Consider the following 14592-nt stretch of genomic DNA (forward strand, 5'->3'; position numbering starts at 1 on the left):
TATTCCAATACTTAGATTTACCAAGCCAACGCAAAACAGCTTCTATAATACCTCACTGGTTACCCAGAAGCCAACAACACAGTTCCCTTAAAGCAACCCAGCCTCAAGCCTCCACCCAGACACCCAAGTCAAATATGATGAGGATTACTGAAAATCTTATTCATCATATAAAAAAGTTCTACCAATCCCAAAAGATAGGACACATTACCTCCCAGGTTAATAAATATTTCAGCTCTTACTCAAATATACGCTTACATTCAATTCTTATTAACTAAACTAAAATTTGTTAAAAAAGGAAAGCATGAGTATTGATTGAAAGATCAGTGTACATACAGACATGAGTACAGTTCTGAGATCAGAATCATAGTACAGATGGTGAGTTTTGTATTTGCAAAGAGTTCTTTCAGAATTAGTCCATAGGTTATAGTCCAATGTTCATATTCAGTGTGAGCCAGATTAGGACTGGAGATCTCGGCCTTCTGGCTTAAGCTTCCCCTTCATGAAGCATCAAGCACATCTGAGACAGAAAGGATCAGGACCCAAACGGTTTTTATACAGGTTCCGGATCTTCTTTGGCAGCTCGGAGTCCTTAGGTGAACAATAGGCAATTATGGAGCCTTTAAAGTAGGCCTTTAAAGCATCACTGGTAATTAGCTACACAGATTATGATACTGTAGTTGCCCATTTTCCACCACTCTCAGGGGATTTGCCATACATTTCAAAGAGATGAATACAGAGATATCACTATGTTTACAGTTCATTTAAATGTTAGTATTTCCCTTTGAGCTGTTTACATGGCTAACATCTAACAAGATACGAGTACACCTACAATTAGTATCACCTCTAATTTCTAACAATATAGGTTTGCATTTCAAAGCTCTAGCCTATCTACCATGGAATGGCCCTAATTACCATTTGCATACTTTTCTACATGGCTCTAGAATTTGGCTCTGGATCATTTAGCCTACGAGCTGCTTAACCCTTTCTGGCCATACGTTACACTTTGTATAAGATTTGTTGCAATTCTATAACAGTGGTGGCAGCAGCAATGATTTGCATTATTATACTCTAATCGGATATTACATGGGTGTCAGTCCATGCTTTCGGAGAACAATATGCGATCACTGGGGACTCATCCTCCAGTGCCACCTTCAGCTCCATAGTACTGTCATCTGTAACTGACCTGACTCTGAAGTTCCAGCCCTACAGAAAGGGCACTTCTCGGGAGTGACCTTCAGTGGAACACTCATAGAGATGCTACTTGAAGAAGAAATAGTAGTAGTTTCTCACCTGTGCAGTAATGATAATTCTTTGAGATGTATCCACCTGTGGGTGCTCCATAATCCACCCTCCCCTCTACTTCAGAGTTCTTGTCAATGACCACAGTAGAGAAGGAACTGAGGGAGGTTAGCCTGTGCATGCTGACTAGCCTCATGGCCCAACACAAGGAGAAACAGCACACGCGTGGGCCCAATAGACACTGCTACCAAAGTTCTCTGATCAGCAGTGCAGGGACGCAAGCACACCTCCAGTGGAGCACCCGTAGGGACACACATCTCAGAGAATCATTGTTCCTGCACAAAGTGAGTAACTTCTTCTTTTACATTTATGGTGAACGTACAGTTTAACAGGAAATTTCTTGCCTTACGTATACGGGTATCGTTGTGTTGGGCTGTTCTACCCCAAAGACGACTGTATGTGCTACATAAAAGCTAGATGTTTAACGGGTGTTGTATTGGTCCCCAAGCCAGAACAGGACTGTGGAGAGATCCTAAGGAATGCTGTAACTCGCTTACACCAATGGTAGTTGGGGTGCTCCGTGTTTAGTCACATGCTAAAGTGTGGTAATGGGAACGGAGAGCATTCCATAGAACAGGGGTCGGCAACCTTTCAGAAGTGTTGTGCAGAGTCTTCATTTATTCACTCTGATTTAAGGTTTCGCATGCCAGTAATAATTTTAACGTTTTTAGAAGGTCTCTTTCTATCTGTCTCTAATATAGAACTAAACTATCGTTGTACGTAAAGTAAATAAGGTTTTTAAAATGTTTAAGAAGCTTCATTTAAAATTAAATTAAAATGCAGAGCCCCCTGGACCGGTGGCCAGGACCCGGGCAGTGTGAGTGCTGCTGAAAATCAGCTTGTGTGCCGCCTTCGGCACCTGGGCCATAGGTTGCCTACCCCTGCCATAGAAACAGAAGCTGCTTAATAGTCTAGCATTGATATCTGATTGAAGTTGTTTCTATGAGCTACACTCACAGTGCCATGTGCTTCAAGGCACTGTCCAAAACTAATCTGCACACCGAGTGAGAAGGATAATCTAGGAGACCTGGGTTCAGTTACTGGTGCAGCCACAGACTCCCTTTGTGCTCTTGGGCAAGTCATTGAGCCTCCCTGCCCCACCGGTTCCCATCTGTGAAATAGGGACGATGCTTCCCTTCCTCACAAGGCAGCTGTGGCCATCACACCCATTCATGGCTGAGAAGTGCTCAGGGATTGTGGTGAGAAGGGCCATATATAGACATAAAGCAGGGGTGGCCAACCTGAGCCTGAGAAGGAGCCAGAATTTACCAAAGTCCATTGCCAAAGAGCCACAGTAATACGCCAGCAGCCCCCCATCATCTCCCCCAACCCTCCTGCCCACTCCCAGCGCCTCCCACCCACCGGCAGCTGATCAGCACCGCCCCCCTCCCTCCCCATGCCTCTGGGATGGATGGGGGAGGCGCAAGGGTGCAGCAGGCTCAGAGAAGGGGGCAGGAAGGGGTGGGGGCCTTGGGGTAAGGGGTGGAGTGGGGGCAAGGCCTGGGGCTGAGCAGTGGAAAGTTGGCACCTGTAGCTCCAGCCCTGGAGTCAGCCCCTATGCAGGGAGCCACATATTAACTTCTGAAGAGCCGCATGCGAACTCCGGAGACACGGATTGGCCACCCCTGACATAAAGAGACAGACACACGTCCTGTGAAGGAGGGAGGTATCTGTGTGCATGCATGTGCTCTGCTCACTTGCTCACAGCAGAGTTTTATAGTCCTGTTACAGTAGCACCTCAGAGTTACGAACACCAGAGTTACAAACCACACATCTCCTTTGGAACCGGAAGTACACAGTCAGGCAACAGCAGAGACGGAAAATAAAAGCAAACACAGTACAGTGCTGTGTTAAACATAAACTACTAAAAATATAATGGGAAAGTTCAAAAAAGGTTTGACAAGCTAAGGAATCTCTGCTTGTTTCATTTAAATCAAGATGGTTAAAAGCAGCATTTTTCTTCTGCATCATAAAGTTTCAAAACTGTATTAAGTCAGTGTTTAGTTGTCAACTTTTGAAAGAACAACCGTAATGTTTTGTTGAGAATTATGAACATTTCAGAGTTTCAGAGAACTACCCCCATTCCCGAGGTGTTTGTAATGCTGAGGTTCTAATGTAATGTTGAAAGCTGGCCAGTGGGAGCCCAGAGCTAACAAGGATAGTAATACTCTCTCTTTGACTCTTCAGGAAAGACACAGATGAAGCAGACCTGGTCCTAGCAAAGGAAGCCAATGTGAAATGCCCGCAGATTGTGATAGCGTTTTATGAGGAGAGACTGACCTGGCACGCGTATCCAGAGGACACGGAAAACAAAGAGAGAGAAGCAGCGAAAAGCTAAAGAGCCATCCTGGGCCATCCTTAGCTGTACATACACATCCCCCCGCCCCGACCACATCATTGAAATGTGCTTATTACTGTGCTCCCAGGAGAAACCGTGTTATTGCTTCAGTCATAACATAAATGGTTTGCTTCATGTTCAGCTTCATCTCTAGTGAAACCCACGCGCTTTATGTGCCGTGTATCCTCCTCTCTCCTCCCCCCTACCCTCCAGAAAAGTTTTCACTTGTCACATCCTCTTAGAGCCTCCAGGGGTTTATAGAGTTGTTGGTTCCCTTTGGTTCGGTCCCTTTTTGCCACTTTAAATGCCGAGAGTGGCAGCGATGCCCTTTCTAACCAGAACTAAGCGGAGTTACCCTGTCCAGGTACACAAATGGCTGTTGGCTGGGAAAGCGATAGGAGTTGTCTACATTTGGGAAATCCATCCCGTCCCTCCTGCTAGTGCTACACAGGTCAACATCCTGAGATGGTCACCATGGCCTTAATATGCTGGGCTTGTGTGTTGTTACGTAACTGGCAAAGTCTTGTTGGGACTGTGCATCTGGACTCCATCCCGGGGGACACCAGTTGTCCTGGGCTGTGATTCCTTCCAGCCTGTCTCGTGCCTAGGATGGATTCCAGGCGAGCTGTGTTTTCTTTGGAAGCCCAGCCTGCATTAGTATTGGTTCCCAGACGCAGAGCGAGCCCCCTTCCTCTAGGAGGAGTCTAATGTGTGGGAGGTGGGGAAAGAAGAACCTTCTGAACTTTAAATGTGATTGTTTATCCCGTCAGGTGCAGGTGGAGGCCTGCCACGGCTTCTGTATGATCTTATGCAGTATGTATGTATGTATACATTCGTTTCTCATTTGGGCTGTATATTTCCATAGGAGTGAGCGTATCAGATGGCCTGGCTTTGTGTCAAGGTGCCTGATCCATGGCTGTCATTGGCTGTTGCTTCAAAAGGCCACAAGCATTGTGTTACCAAAGTGGCTTTCTGCTTGAGGGCCTCTCCTCCCCTCCCCTCCCCCATGAGCTCTCTCTTGGAAATGTGGACAGCTGATCTGGTCTGGTGTGCACAGCACTTCTCCCTGGAACATATGTCCCAGGCTCTAAGACCTGCCAGTGGAGCAGAGAGGGCATTGCTGTTCCCAGAGGGTGAGTGCTCGTTTTGCAAGGCATGGGTCTCTGGGACAGTTGCTCTGCTGCCCAAGAGAGCTGGCAGCACAGTAAGATGGTGCAGAACTGAGCCGCTACAGCATTAGGCACTGCTTTCAGGGTCTCCTTTTCCTTTCCCTCCCTGAGTATGGTGATGCCGGAGTTGAGAACTGACCCAGGGCTGGTTGCAAGGTCTGCTCCTTAGCATCTCAGCACAGCCCCCTTTTGCTTTCCAGCATCATGTACACACTTCATGCTGATCCTATGTACTGTGTAGTTTAGCTGGACTTGGGCTCTCCTTTCCCGCAGGAACTGACTGATGTCTTAGGCTCCCCCCCTCCTAATGGTGCAGACTGAGTCCTCCTTGATGACTAGAAGTAATACAATTATGGTATTGTGGTATTGACACTGGTTTCTGGTTGACTTGTTCCCCGTGCAAAGCTCCTGCAAGATGAGCGCTAATTGGTTTTGTGGCCTTGGAAATGCTTATTGCATAAAGTAGAGACCTGCAAGTGGATGAATTGGAAAGGGGTTGTGGGTTTATTCTCCGGAATGAAAATATCATTGTTGCATCCTGACTTTCCTCAATCCAAAGGCCTGGTCCTGTTCTTGTTTATCTCCCCTCATTCCCACCCCTTTGCTGCTCTGATTCTCTCCCTTTATAGTGAGCTTCGAAATCTTGAATGGCATTGGGGGATATGTGCAGACTGTTGCAGAGGGAGTTTTATCAATGGTGACTCCCTTCCTGGCCCTTGGACTCTGGTTAGTTTTGTGCCATGGGCACAGAGAGTTTTGCTTGTTCTGATTTTCTAGAGCACGTGACCCAGTTTGTTCTCAGCCTCTTTGTTGGTCTGTCTGTCTCGCTTCACAAGCTTGTTCAGTATAATGTTCGCACTGTTGGATGAATTCTGCATACAAGCAGTTCAGATGCTGTGGGGGAAATCCAGGCACCCTAGAAATCAATGGCAGAGCTGTCATTGACTTCCTTGGGACCAGGATTTCACTCTCTCTCTAACATGACTTCTAGTTGAGCGCATATCACTAAGTGGTATTCCCGCTTCATTGACACACCTGCCATCATCTCCTGTGCCTTTTGGAGCTGTGTGCCGGCAAAGGGTTAGCATGGCCATTGCTTTGAAAGTTCCCATTGGCAGGATCAGTATTTCTAGTTGCATCATCCTGGCTGGTGTTGAGGGTGATTTAAAATCTGCCTTCTGAGCCACACTGCCAGGCAGGCCAGCAAAGCTGCAGAGGCCAGCAAAGCTGCAGCTGCCAGCACACCGAGTAGAAATGCTGATGTGCCTAATGCTGCACACTTCTTATGTGCTGGGAAGTGTTCCTGGCCCTGGGACCCTTCCAAGGCTTCTGCTTAGCAGCTTTCCTGGCATCTCGGTAGCTGACTTTGCTCATTATTAAGCGTCTGTGGTCTTACAGCCTCTTGTTCCTATAACTGTGGGACTTGCACAGGTACCTCTGGCACCAGCACAATCCACAGAGATTCAGGCCTTGGCTACACTCACACTTTACAGCGCTTCAACTGGGGTGTGAAAAAACACCCCCCTGAGCGCTGCAAGATACAGCGCTGTAAAGCGTCAGTGTAATCAGGGCAGCAGCGCCGGGAGCGCGGCTCCCAGCGCTGCACGCTACACCTGTAAGGGATGTGGTTTACATGCAGCGCTGGGAGAGCTCTCTCCCAGCGCTGCCGCTCTGACTACACTCACGCGGCAGCGCTTTGAAATTCCAAATGTAGCCATACCCTCAGGGTATGGCTACACTTGCAGCTGTACAGCCCTGGGAGCTGGCTGTCTCCATACAGCTGTGTAGGGAAAGCGCTGCAGTGTGGCCACACTGACAGCTACCAGCACACTGTCGTGGCCTCATTTGCAGCAGTGTTGGGAGTGGTGCATTATGGGCAGTTATCCCAGTGTTCAAGTGGCTGCAACATGCTTTTCAAAAGGGGGTGGGGTGGGGTGGAGTGTGACAGGGAGTGTGGGGGAGACAGAGTGGATTTTTGGAGCTGACACTGTGTCAGCTCCCTGCCTTGCAAGTTCCGACCCCTTCCCTCACCCCTCTCTCATTCATTAAATGCAAATAGCCTTCTTTTTTTTTTCCTCACAGACCAGATAAGCAGCCTACCCGAAACTGACCCCCCGCTTCCTCCCGCACGCCACGCTGCTTCTCTCCTCAAGCAAATACTAGGTGTGGACATTCCAAAGGGATCCCCCTGCCTGCCTCTGCTCATTCACTGCAAACAGGAGCTGTGTTTGTTTTTTAGATAAGCAACTCCAGGAGCCCCTAGTTCACAACAAAACAAAGAGAGGCATCACAACAAAGCAAAGAGTGTTATCTTTACTTAAAAGCATTACGGGAAGGTTCCGGAGGGTCAGTTACAGTGTAGTAAGATGAATCACTGTTTACGCTGGCGCTGTTCTCTTTATTCCTCTCGTCGAGGTGGAGTACAACCAGCGCTGTAGCCAGGGAGATACAGCGCTGTATGTGCCTTGCCAGTGTGGACGGGGAGTGAGTTACAGCGCTATAAAGCCACCACCAGCGCTGTAACTCTCAAGTGTAGCCAAGGCCTGAGTCTGTTTTGATGAGGTTATGACACTTTTTAATTTGGTTTGAGTGATCTTTTGCTAGTCAGAGCGAGCTCCCAGAGCCAGGGCATGTGGTGATGATGCTTTGGGAGGAGTTTGGGAAGTCCCCGTCATTCTGACTTGGTTAGGATTTGCATAGGTTTAGGGCTGAGCCTGACGCAGAGCTGGGTAGCATGGGCTCATTGCTGTGTGGCATGTTATTAAACGTTGACGCTAGTATGTGAATTGGCCTAGGGTGTAGTTGATACTATAGGTAATGGCAGCAGCTGGCTACTTTCCAACTGCATTAGTTTAGGGGCTTCCCCACCTGTAATGTGGCGGGAGGTGGGGATATTGAAGGAAGCTTTTACAGGGCTGGATACAAGAGCATAGCCTGCTGCAGTCTGTACCACTTGGTGTGCTGAGTTCAGGTATTGGCTCAGGTATAGAAAAGGCTTCTGGCATGTCAACCTGTGGCTGCCGCTTCTTCTCTTGCCCCCATTCCCCCAGCATCACAAGCTCCTTGTTCTTCCCCTTCCTCTGCAGCCGTTCCAGCAGGCAGACTTTATCCCTGCCTCTGCATGGATTTCTTTTCTCTGAAGGCAGTCCACTAGCCTGCCCATGATTTGCTGGAGTCTTGATTTTTGCCAGCTCTGTTCTCCTCTTCCTCTCCCCGCAGCCTCCAACCTCCTACAGACCTCTGCACCAAACTCAGAGGGAGCAAGGCAGCTGCTCTACAGCAGTGCTTCTCAGTCGGGTACACGTACCCCTGGGGTACACAGAGGTCTCCTGGGGACAAGTCAACTAGATATTTGCCTGGTTTTACAACAGGCTGCATAAAAAGCACTAGCGAAGTCAGTACAAACTCAAATTTCATACAGATAATGACTTGTTTATACTGCTCTATATACTAGATCCTTGTTTCTCAAGCTGGGTGTGACAGGATGGGTTATGGGGGATTGCAAGTGCAGAGCCGGCCTTAGAGGGCTGACAAGCAGGAGAGCTGCGAAACAGAGACCTGCTGAAGCCAAGGTTCTGCCTCCTGGGGCTGAAAGCAGACCTTTGAAAGGGGTACAGTAATCTGGAAAGGTTGAGAACCACTGCAGGAGCTGCAAGTTAAGATGGCTTAATGCTCTTTCTGTGCTTCGCTGTCTGGTGCAGGTGGGAGTGGATAAGCGCGTGGGAGTGGATAAGCCTGCTGGCGATCTCTGAGCCAGTGTGAAATGCTGTAGAACACGGAGCTTGATCTCAGCACACAGAGGACAGGCACTGCTAGCAGGAGGCAGGCCCCTTCCTCCTGCACAGACCGTCTTTCTTTGCTTTCTGGAAGCGAATCTAAGTGAAATCCACCATTGATTGTGTTGTGATCTAAGTCCCTCTAAGCGGTGTGGCTGCGCAGCAGCCTATTAAGCACCATGCAGGCACTCAGGTCTGTGGTGGGGAGAGATGCCTCTTCCCCAGCCCTGGACCTGCCGCAGCACCCGGCCCCAACCCAGCCCAGCCTGGATACTACCGTCAGCTGCCTGCCAGTGATGGGGCGGGAGGCGGAAAGGAGCCCACAGCCACTGCCGCCCAGGACCTGCCATGGACAGGGAAGAGATGTCTATCCCGTGGCCCCAGCACTGGAGCTGCTGTGGTGGGGAATGGTGCCTGTCCTCTCCAGCCCAGGTGCTGCTGCAGGGAGAGAGCGAGCTGAGGGGAGTTCTCTCACCCTTCATAGCCCTAAGGCAGCCTGCACCCCAAATTGCTTGTCTCCAGCCCCCTTCTGCACCCCAAGCCCCTCATTTCTGGCCCCACCCCAGAGCCCACACCCCCAGTCAGAGACCTCACACTCAGCCCCAGCCCTGAGCTCCCTCCCACACTCCGAAACCCTCTCCCCTACCCCCGCCACATGAATTTTGTTATATGCACCAATATGGTGCAACATCACCTCCATATTGGTGCACATAACAAAATTCACTCCGTACATGTGTGGGAAAAACACTGGTTGTGACCAGAGCTGGTTGCAATACTCCCCGTGAGCCTGTTGGACTCTTATTTTAGCTGCGCTGCGTGTTCTACTAGAAGCAGCAAAACGGCTCTGGATAAAAAGCCTGATATGAATCAGATTAGAGCCCAGCAGGCTTGGTACGTCAGGGCTCTGTTTCAGCAGTCAGTCTTGAGGGTAGCTCTTACGTCTTCTCCCTTCCAGCCTGAATTATGCTCCTATGGGAGATGCAAAATGGTTCTTAAGTTGCTTCAGCATTCCAAGTGTCTTCTAGACAGTAATAGATTGTGTTGGTTGTAGCCTCAGGCAGTATAGTATGTGGTGTCATCTCCTGCCAGGGCTGCCCTGGACCAGCCTGCACGCTCGTGCACCAGACAGATTTCTGCCTGTCGAGTCTGCCCCAGATACCTCCCTTTTAACTGCTCTTGAATGCTTGGGCTTGCTGCTTTTCCTGTTGCAGAGAGGAAGTTTCTCTGCTGGTGGCCGGCCGTCTTCCCTTCTGGCTAGGTTTTCTTTTGCTGATTTCCGGTATCGGTATTGCTCGAAAAATAGATGCAGGCTGGCATGGGAGTTAGGGGGTGAGTAAAGGAGTGATGTCAGAAACCCCTTAGCAAACTGAGTAGGTCCGGGGCGAGGTTTGTTTGTGGCTGAAACCAAATACTTAATGCTGGACTGAAAAGCTCTCCAGGCATTGTTCATTTTGCGTCCCAGTCTACACATCTAGTTGTGAGCAGTACTCTGGTCCTCATCCTCTTCTCACAGGGTGTTCGGGGCAGAAGGTTAAGTGCCAAACTCCGTTCCTGGAATGGCATGTACCGTCTGAAAGAGGAGACGTTTTCCTTCTGGCATCTGTTGGGAACCAAAACCCAACCCTTTTCCTTGGCCCCATTTATTGCAAACAGCCCTCTCAAATTGTGTCCCTCACTCAAGAAACCAGCTCAGTGTCTGTGAGCAAGCTGCCCGGAACAGTGCGATTTCAGACTAACCGCATTAAACTAGTGCGAAAGGCTGTGTGGATGCACTTATTAGCTTGTTAGGAATTGGCTAAAGCCAACCTGAGATAATTGTCCACATAGGTGTTCACACTGGTTCTGCAAAATCAGTTCATGTAGACGAGCTCCAAGTCCCTTTCTATAGGGAATTAGGGGTGAAGAGAGAGACTGGGTTGGGGGTGTTGAGCCCTCAGCCCCCTGTCATGTCCCCCACACGTCTATTACTCTGTCCTTCCTTTGCTGTGTAAACCCTCTTCTCCCTCCCTTTTTTAATGATTGCAGCTGCTAATGGGGCTGCTTGCGACCAGATCTGTGTAGGCAGCCACCTGCTGGCAGAAAGCACCAGGGCATCAGATGAAAGGATACCTGCGGTGATTGCTTAGCCATCTGTGGCATAACCAAATATTTACCATCCACAGATGCATTTTTAAAGTACAAAGTGTTGCTGTTTTCCTCTCTCCACAATCCTGCGTATTGCTCAGTGGGAGCTGCTCTTCTGCTAACCCATCATCTGTGGGGAGAGAAATTGAAAGGCTAAGACAAGGCTGTGGGAAGCCCCGAGAATGCAGTACGGACTGCATGCCTCCCAGTGTCACATGCGGTCTGATTCCTCCCTGTGTGTGCTAGGTTTGGGGTGGGGGGATGGACACCAGGATTGGCATCCTCTTGTTGCACGTAGTTGTCAAGTTGAAGGCTGATGCTAGCTAGGGAGGTCAAAGTGATTGCCCAGCCAGCTGCCATTTCAACACTCAGTTTGTAGTCGGTGGGGTGGGGGGGTGACCAGGGTCATTTTCAGACACAAAGGGGAACTGAAAAGCATTTAATCTTGACTCCTAAATCCCCCTTTCCCCCGCTCAGACAAACCTGACCAAAGGCAAAGGAGCGAGAACCCACTCAAAGGAATGGCTGGGAGTGGGGACACCCCCAGTAAGGAAGTTGCACTGCAGATGGAAGTCACTCTTCCATATCTGCCAAGGCCCAGGTTGAGGCTCCTGGTCGCCTGACGTGCACTTGTCACTGAACAAGACCCATTTTCAAACACTGGTCCGGTGGGGCTGCAGAAGACCTGGTTTTCAGTGAAGCTGGGGGACAGGCCACAGCTGCTGCACCTGTTTAAAAATGGCATTTTGAGGGGGACTCGGTCTCACACCAGGGCAGCGGGTCCAGGAGCACACACAGTCCAGGGGTATGGCGGGTGACGTGTTTTTCTGAGCCCTCTTGCTCTTTATTTTAATCCATTGTAAGTGGCTGTAACCCAGTGCAGTCAAGGCAGCTAGAACTCCGTGTGCCAACTCAATGCTCCCCAGCCCTGCTGCACCGGGCAGTCCTCCGACACGTATCGTGTCCACACTCCCCTTCGTGGAAAACGGTCCCCTTGGCCAATCCCCTCCCTCCCTTGAGTTGCTGTTCCCGGTGTTGATGGTGTTTTTTATGGCAAAGCAGAACGCTAACTTTTTGTCAAATTTCTTTTGTCGTTGTTACATAGAAGGGATTTGGGGAGGGGTCATTCTGAGATACAGGCGTGGTCTCTGGCCAGCTTTGTAACTAGTGTGTTTTTTAAAAATCTTTCTTTTATATACTGAGCACTTCTGTATGGACACTTTTTAGGCCGAGTCAGTTCTCAAAGCCGCTTGCCAACGATTTCAAGTCTTTTGCGCTAAAGGTTGGATCCGGCCTGCGTTTAAAGGCAACGATTAACTTTTAGAGAGTCTAGTTCCAGTCCGTCCTCTCTTTCTGTTCATGGAGACTGCTGCTTGCAAGGACTCGTAACTTGCAAATGAAGAGGGGAAATTTAATTATGTTTTAATTAAACACATAAATTTTTGTCACAGAGGTTCTAATTTTATCTGGGATCACAGCTGAGCCTCTCTAAGCTGAAACATGACAATTGTCTTCCTCCTCTTATAAATTGGACCCCCTTACCCCCCGATTAGTGATGAGGCATGATTTGCTAATGGTTAAACTTGCTCTGATCCCACATATAAAGGCAAGACAGAGCCTTAGTTCAGCCTAGTGTTGAGTCTCCCAGCACAGTTGTTTCATTGTAGCATAGGTGCCTCCTTTGAACAAATGTAGCCTGCATGCTCTTATAAGGATGAATCCGCAAAATACAGGGCTACTTTCTAATTATCAGTTTCTAGTGTTCCAGGGGGCTAGGCCCTGCCATTACTTTTGGGGGCATCTTTCCTTCCTAGCCAATCTGAGCTTTTAGGGGTTCAGCTCCCACATTTTTGATGATTTCCCCCCCGCCGCTTAACAGGGGATGAACCCCTATTTTAAAAAAGTACATCTCTGACAAAATGACTCTCTCCACCGGAGAGTTCAGAAGCCATTGCTAGCAGGTGGATCATTTCAAGGTCTGACACATTTCAGTCCTAAATGATTTGACAGTGTTACGTTAAACTATGGGCCCAGCCCTCTCTCCTGCCAGCTGTCCAGTCACTGCTTGGTGTGAGTAAAGGCTGCAGAATCAAGCAAGATTGGCAGAGACTTGAGAAGGACCCATGGCTGCTCCCGCTGCGTGCCAGGCGGTGTCTGTTTCCTTGCTGTGTCACTGCTGCGTTGCCTAGGCAGTAGGTGGCACAGTGCTGTTGGTGTGGGGGCCGTGGGCAGCATTCGAACCCATCTCTCTGTTAGAACTGACTTGCCAGGAGAGAGTGAGACTCTGTCCTGCAGACCGTAGCCAGGTGCTACTGTGTGGCGCAAAGTGTCTGTCGGAGCCGGCATGTGGCTCACGGCTCTCCCCTCTATCGTGTGATGTTCGGTAGTGTAGCCTGTCTCCCCGCTGATGTATGTTACGCTTTTTTTTAAATGGTGATGTTTTTAAAATAGGGATTTTTTTCCCGTCATGAGACTGACATGTTACAAAGGCCCCCTGTCCCTTCGCACTCTTTCATACTCTTGTATTGGTTCTAATAAATGGTTACTTTTCAATACAGGATCCTGTGTGGTTTTTCCTCCCCTGCTCTTGTCTCCGTGTGTGTGGATATAATTGTCCTGCATAGACACCTCCCTACACAGCCCCTGCTCTTGGTGCATCGCTCAGTCACATGGGCAAAACAGACACATCAGGCCAGATTCTGAGCTGGTACAAAGCACCCTAGAGCCATGGAAGCTAGTGGAGCTACCAGTGTCCTTTCAGGCACAGTCGGAGCGGGAAATTCTTCCCTGCGGTGAAGTCAAGGCTGGTGCACGCTGCTGTTTCTCAGTCCTGCAGACTAATGTCCTGTCGGGATATAAGGGGCAGGCAGTTATGGGGTGAACTCCCACACACCTGGCCCCCAGCCCTGCCCTGGGAAGGGACCGTCCCTGTCCTTCGCCGTGTCACATTCTGCCCTCATCTCTTGTGCGCATTGGGGGCTTCCCTTGGAGATTTTTCACCTCCCCTTGGGCGCCACCCACAAAAGAGGCCTATGGACAAGTCATCCCTCTGTGTCCATGGTGGCCCCACAATCCTAGCACAGCCGGCTGGTGTGACTGCTAAATGGTTAGCAGTGGAAGAGTTCATGCTTCCAAATGCCGGTAGTGTCACTACGTTCCAGTGTCAATGCAGCAGCCAGGTGTATGGGGCAGCCCCTGAAGTCGGGTCTACACTACGCACTTCAGTATAACTATGTCGGTCGGGGTGTGAAAAATCTATCCTGAGCGATGCAGTTACACGGACCAACTCCCCATGTAGGGCTTCTCCCGCCAACAGCTACCGCCTCTCGCGGAGGTGGAGTCGCTAAGCCAATGAGAGGGCTCTCCCGTTGGCTTACAGGGTCTTCACCAGATGCGCTACAGCAGCATCAGGGTGGCTTCCCCCATGCAAGTTGGCAGTGTAGACTCGCAGTCAGTCCCATGGGGTTGCAGATGGATGGTTCCCTGGGCAACCAGACAGGATGATTTCACTGCAAGCTTCAATTCTTCAGATGGGGGGTATTCCCTAGAGGGGGCTGCAGCCATGTGATCTCCCCCCCCCCCCGCCGCCACATGCAGGCTCAGTCCCATTGGTGCTAAACCTCATGCAACTCTTCCTGCCCTGGGCCATCTCGCGGGGTACCTGTGAGGAACCTGGCCCTGGCTGGCCGGACTCCTGGGTTCCATTCCTAGTGCAGAGCAGGGAGTGGACTCCAGTGGTTTAAGCAGCTGGGGCTGGGAGCCAGGACTCCTGGGTTCTGTTCTTGCTGCTGTGCTGGCAGCACTCGGCTTTGCGAAGGCGAGTCTATGTTGGCTCTGCTGCAGGGGAGCGAATGGAGCCACACGGGACAAGCTGCAGCTTTCACAA

General features: G+C 49.9%; 1 protein-coding gene across 3 annotated transcripts in view; it reads left to right on the forward strand.

Annotated features, from left to right (window-relative positions):
* The window catches only part of CBX5 (chromobox 5), a 56535-nt gene extending 50558 nt beyond the window's left edge, over positions 1–5977 (forward strand). For 2 of the 3 annotated variants that reach the window (XM_030554415.1, XM_030554412.1), the window contains exon 5: positions 3487–5977. In XM_030554415.1, the coding sequence (XP_030410275.1) occupies positions 3487–3637 (151 nt within the window). In that variant the 3' untranslated portion in view covers positions 3638–5977. The remainder of the gene's footprint in view (positions 1–3486) is intronic. The other variant, XM_030554414.1, reaches the window with a different exon arrangement.
* The last annotated feature ends 8615 nt before the right edge of the window (positions 5978–14592 follow it).

The sequence above is a fragment of the Gopherus evgoodei genome, chromosome 3, assembly GCF_007399415.2.
Source record: "Gopherus evgoodei ecotype Sinaloan lineage chromosome 3, rGopEvg1_v1.p, whole genome shotgun sequence".
NCBI classification, from domain to species: domain Eukaryota; kingdom Metazoa; phylum Chordata; order Testudines; family Testudinidae; genus Gopherus; species Gopherus evgoodei.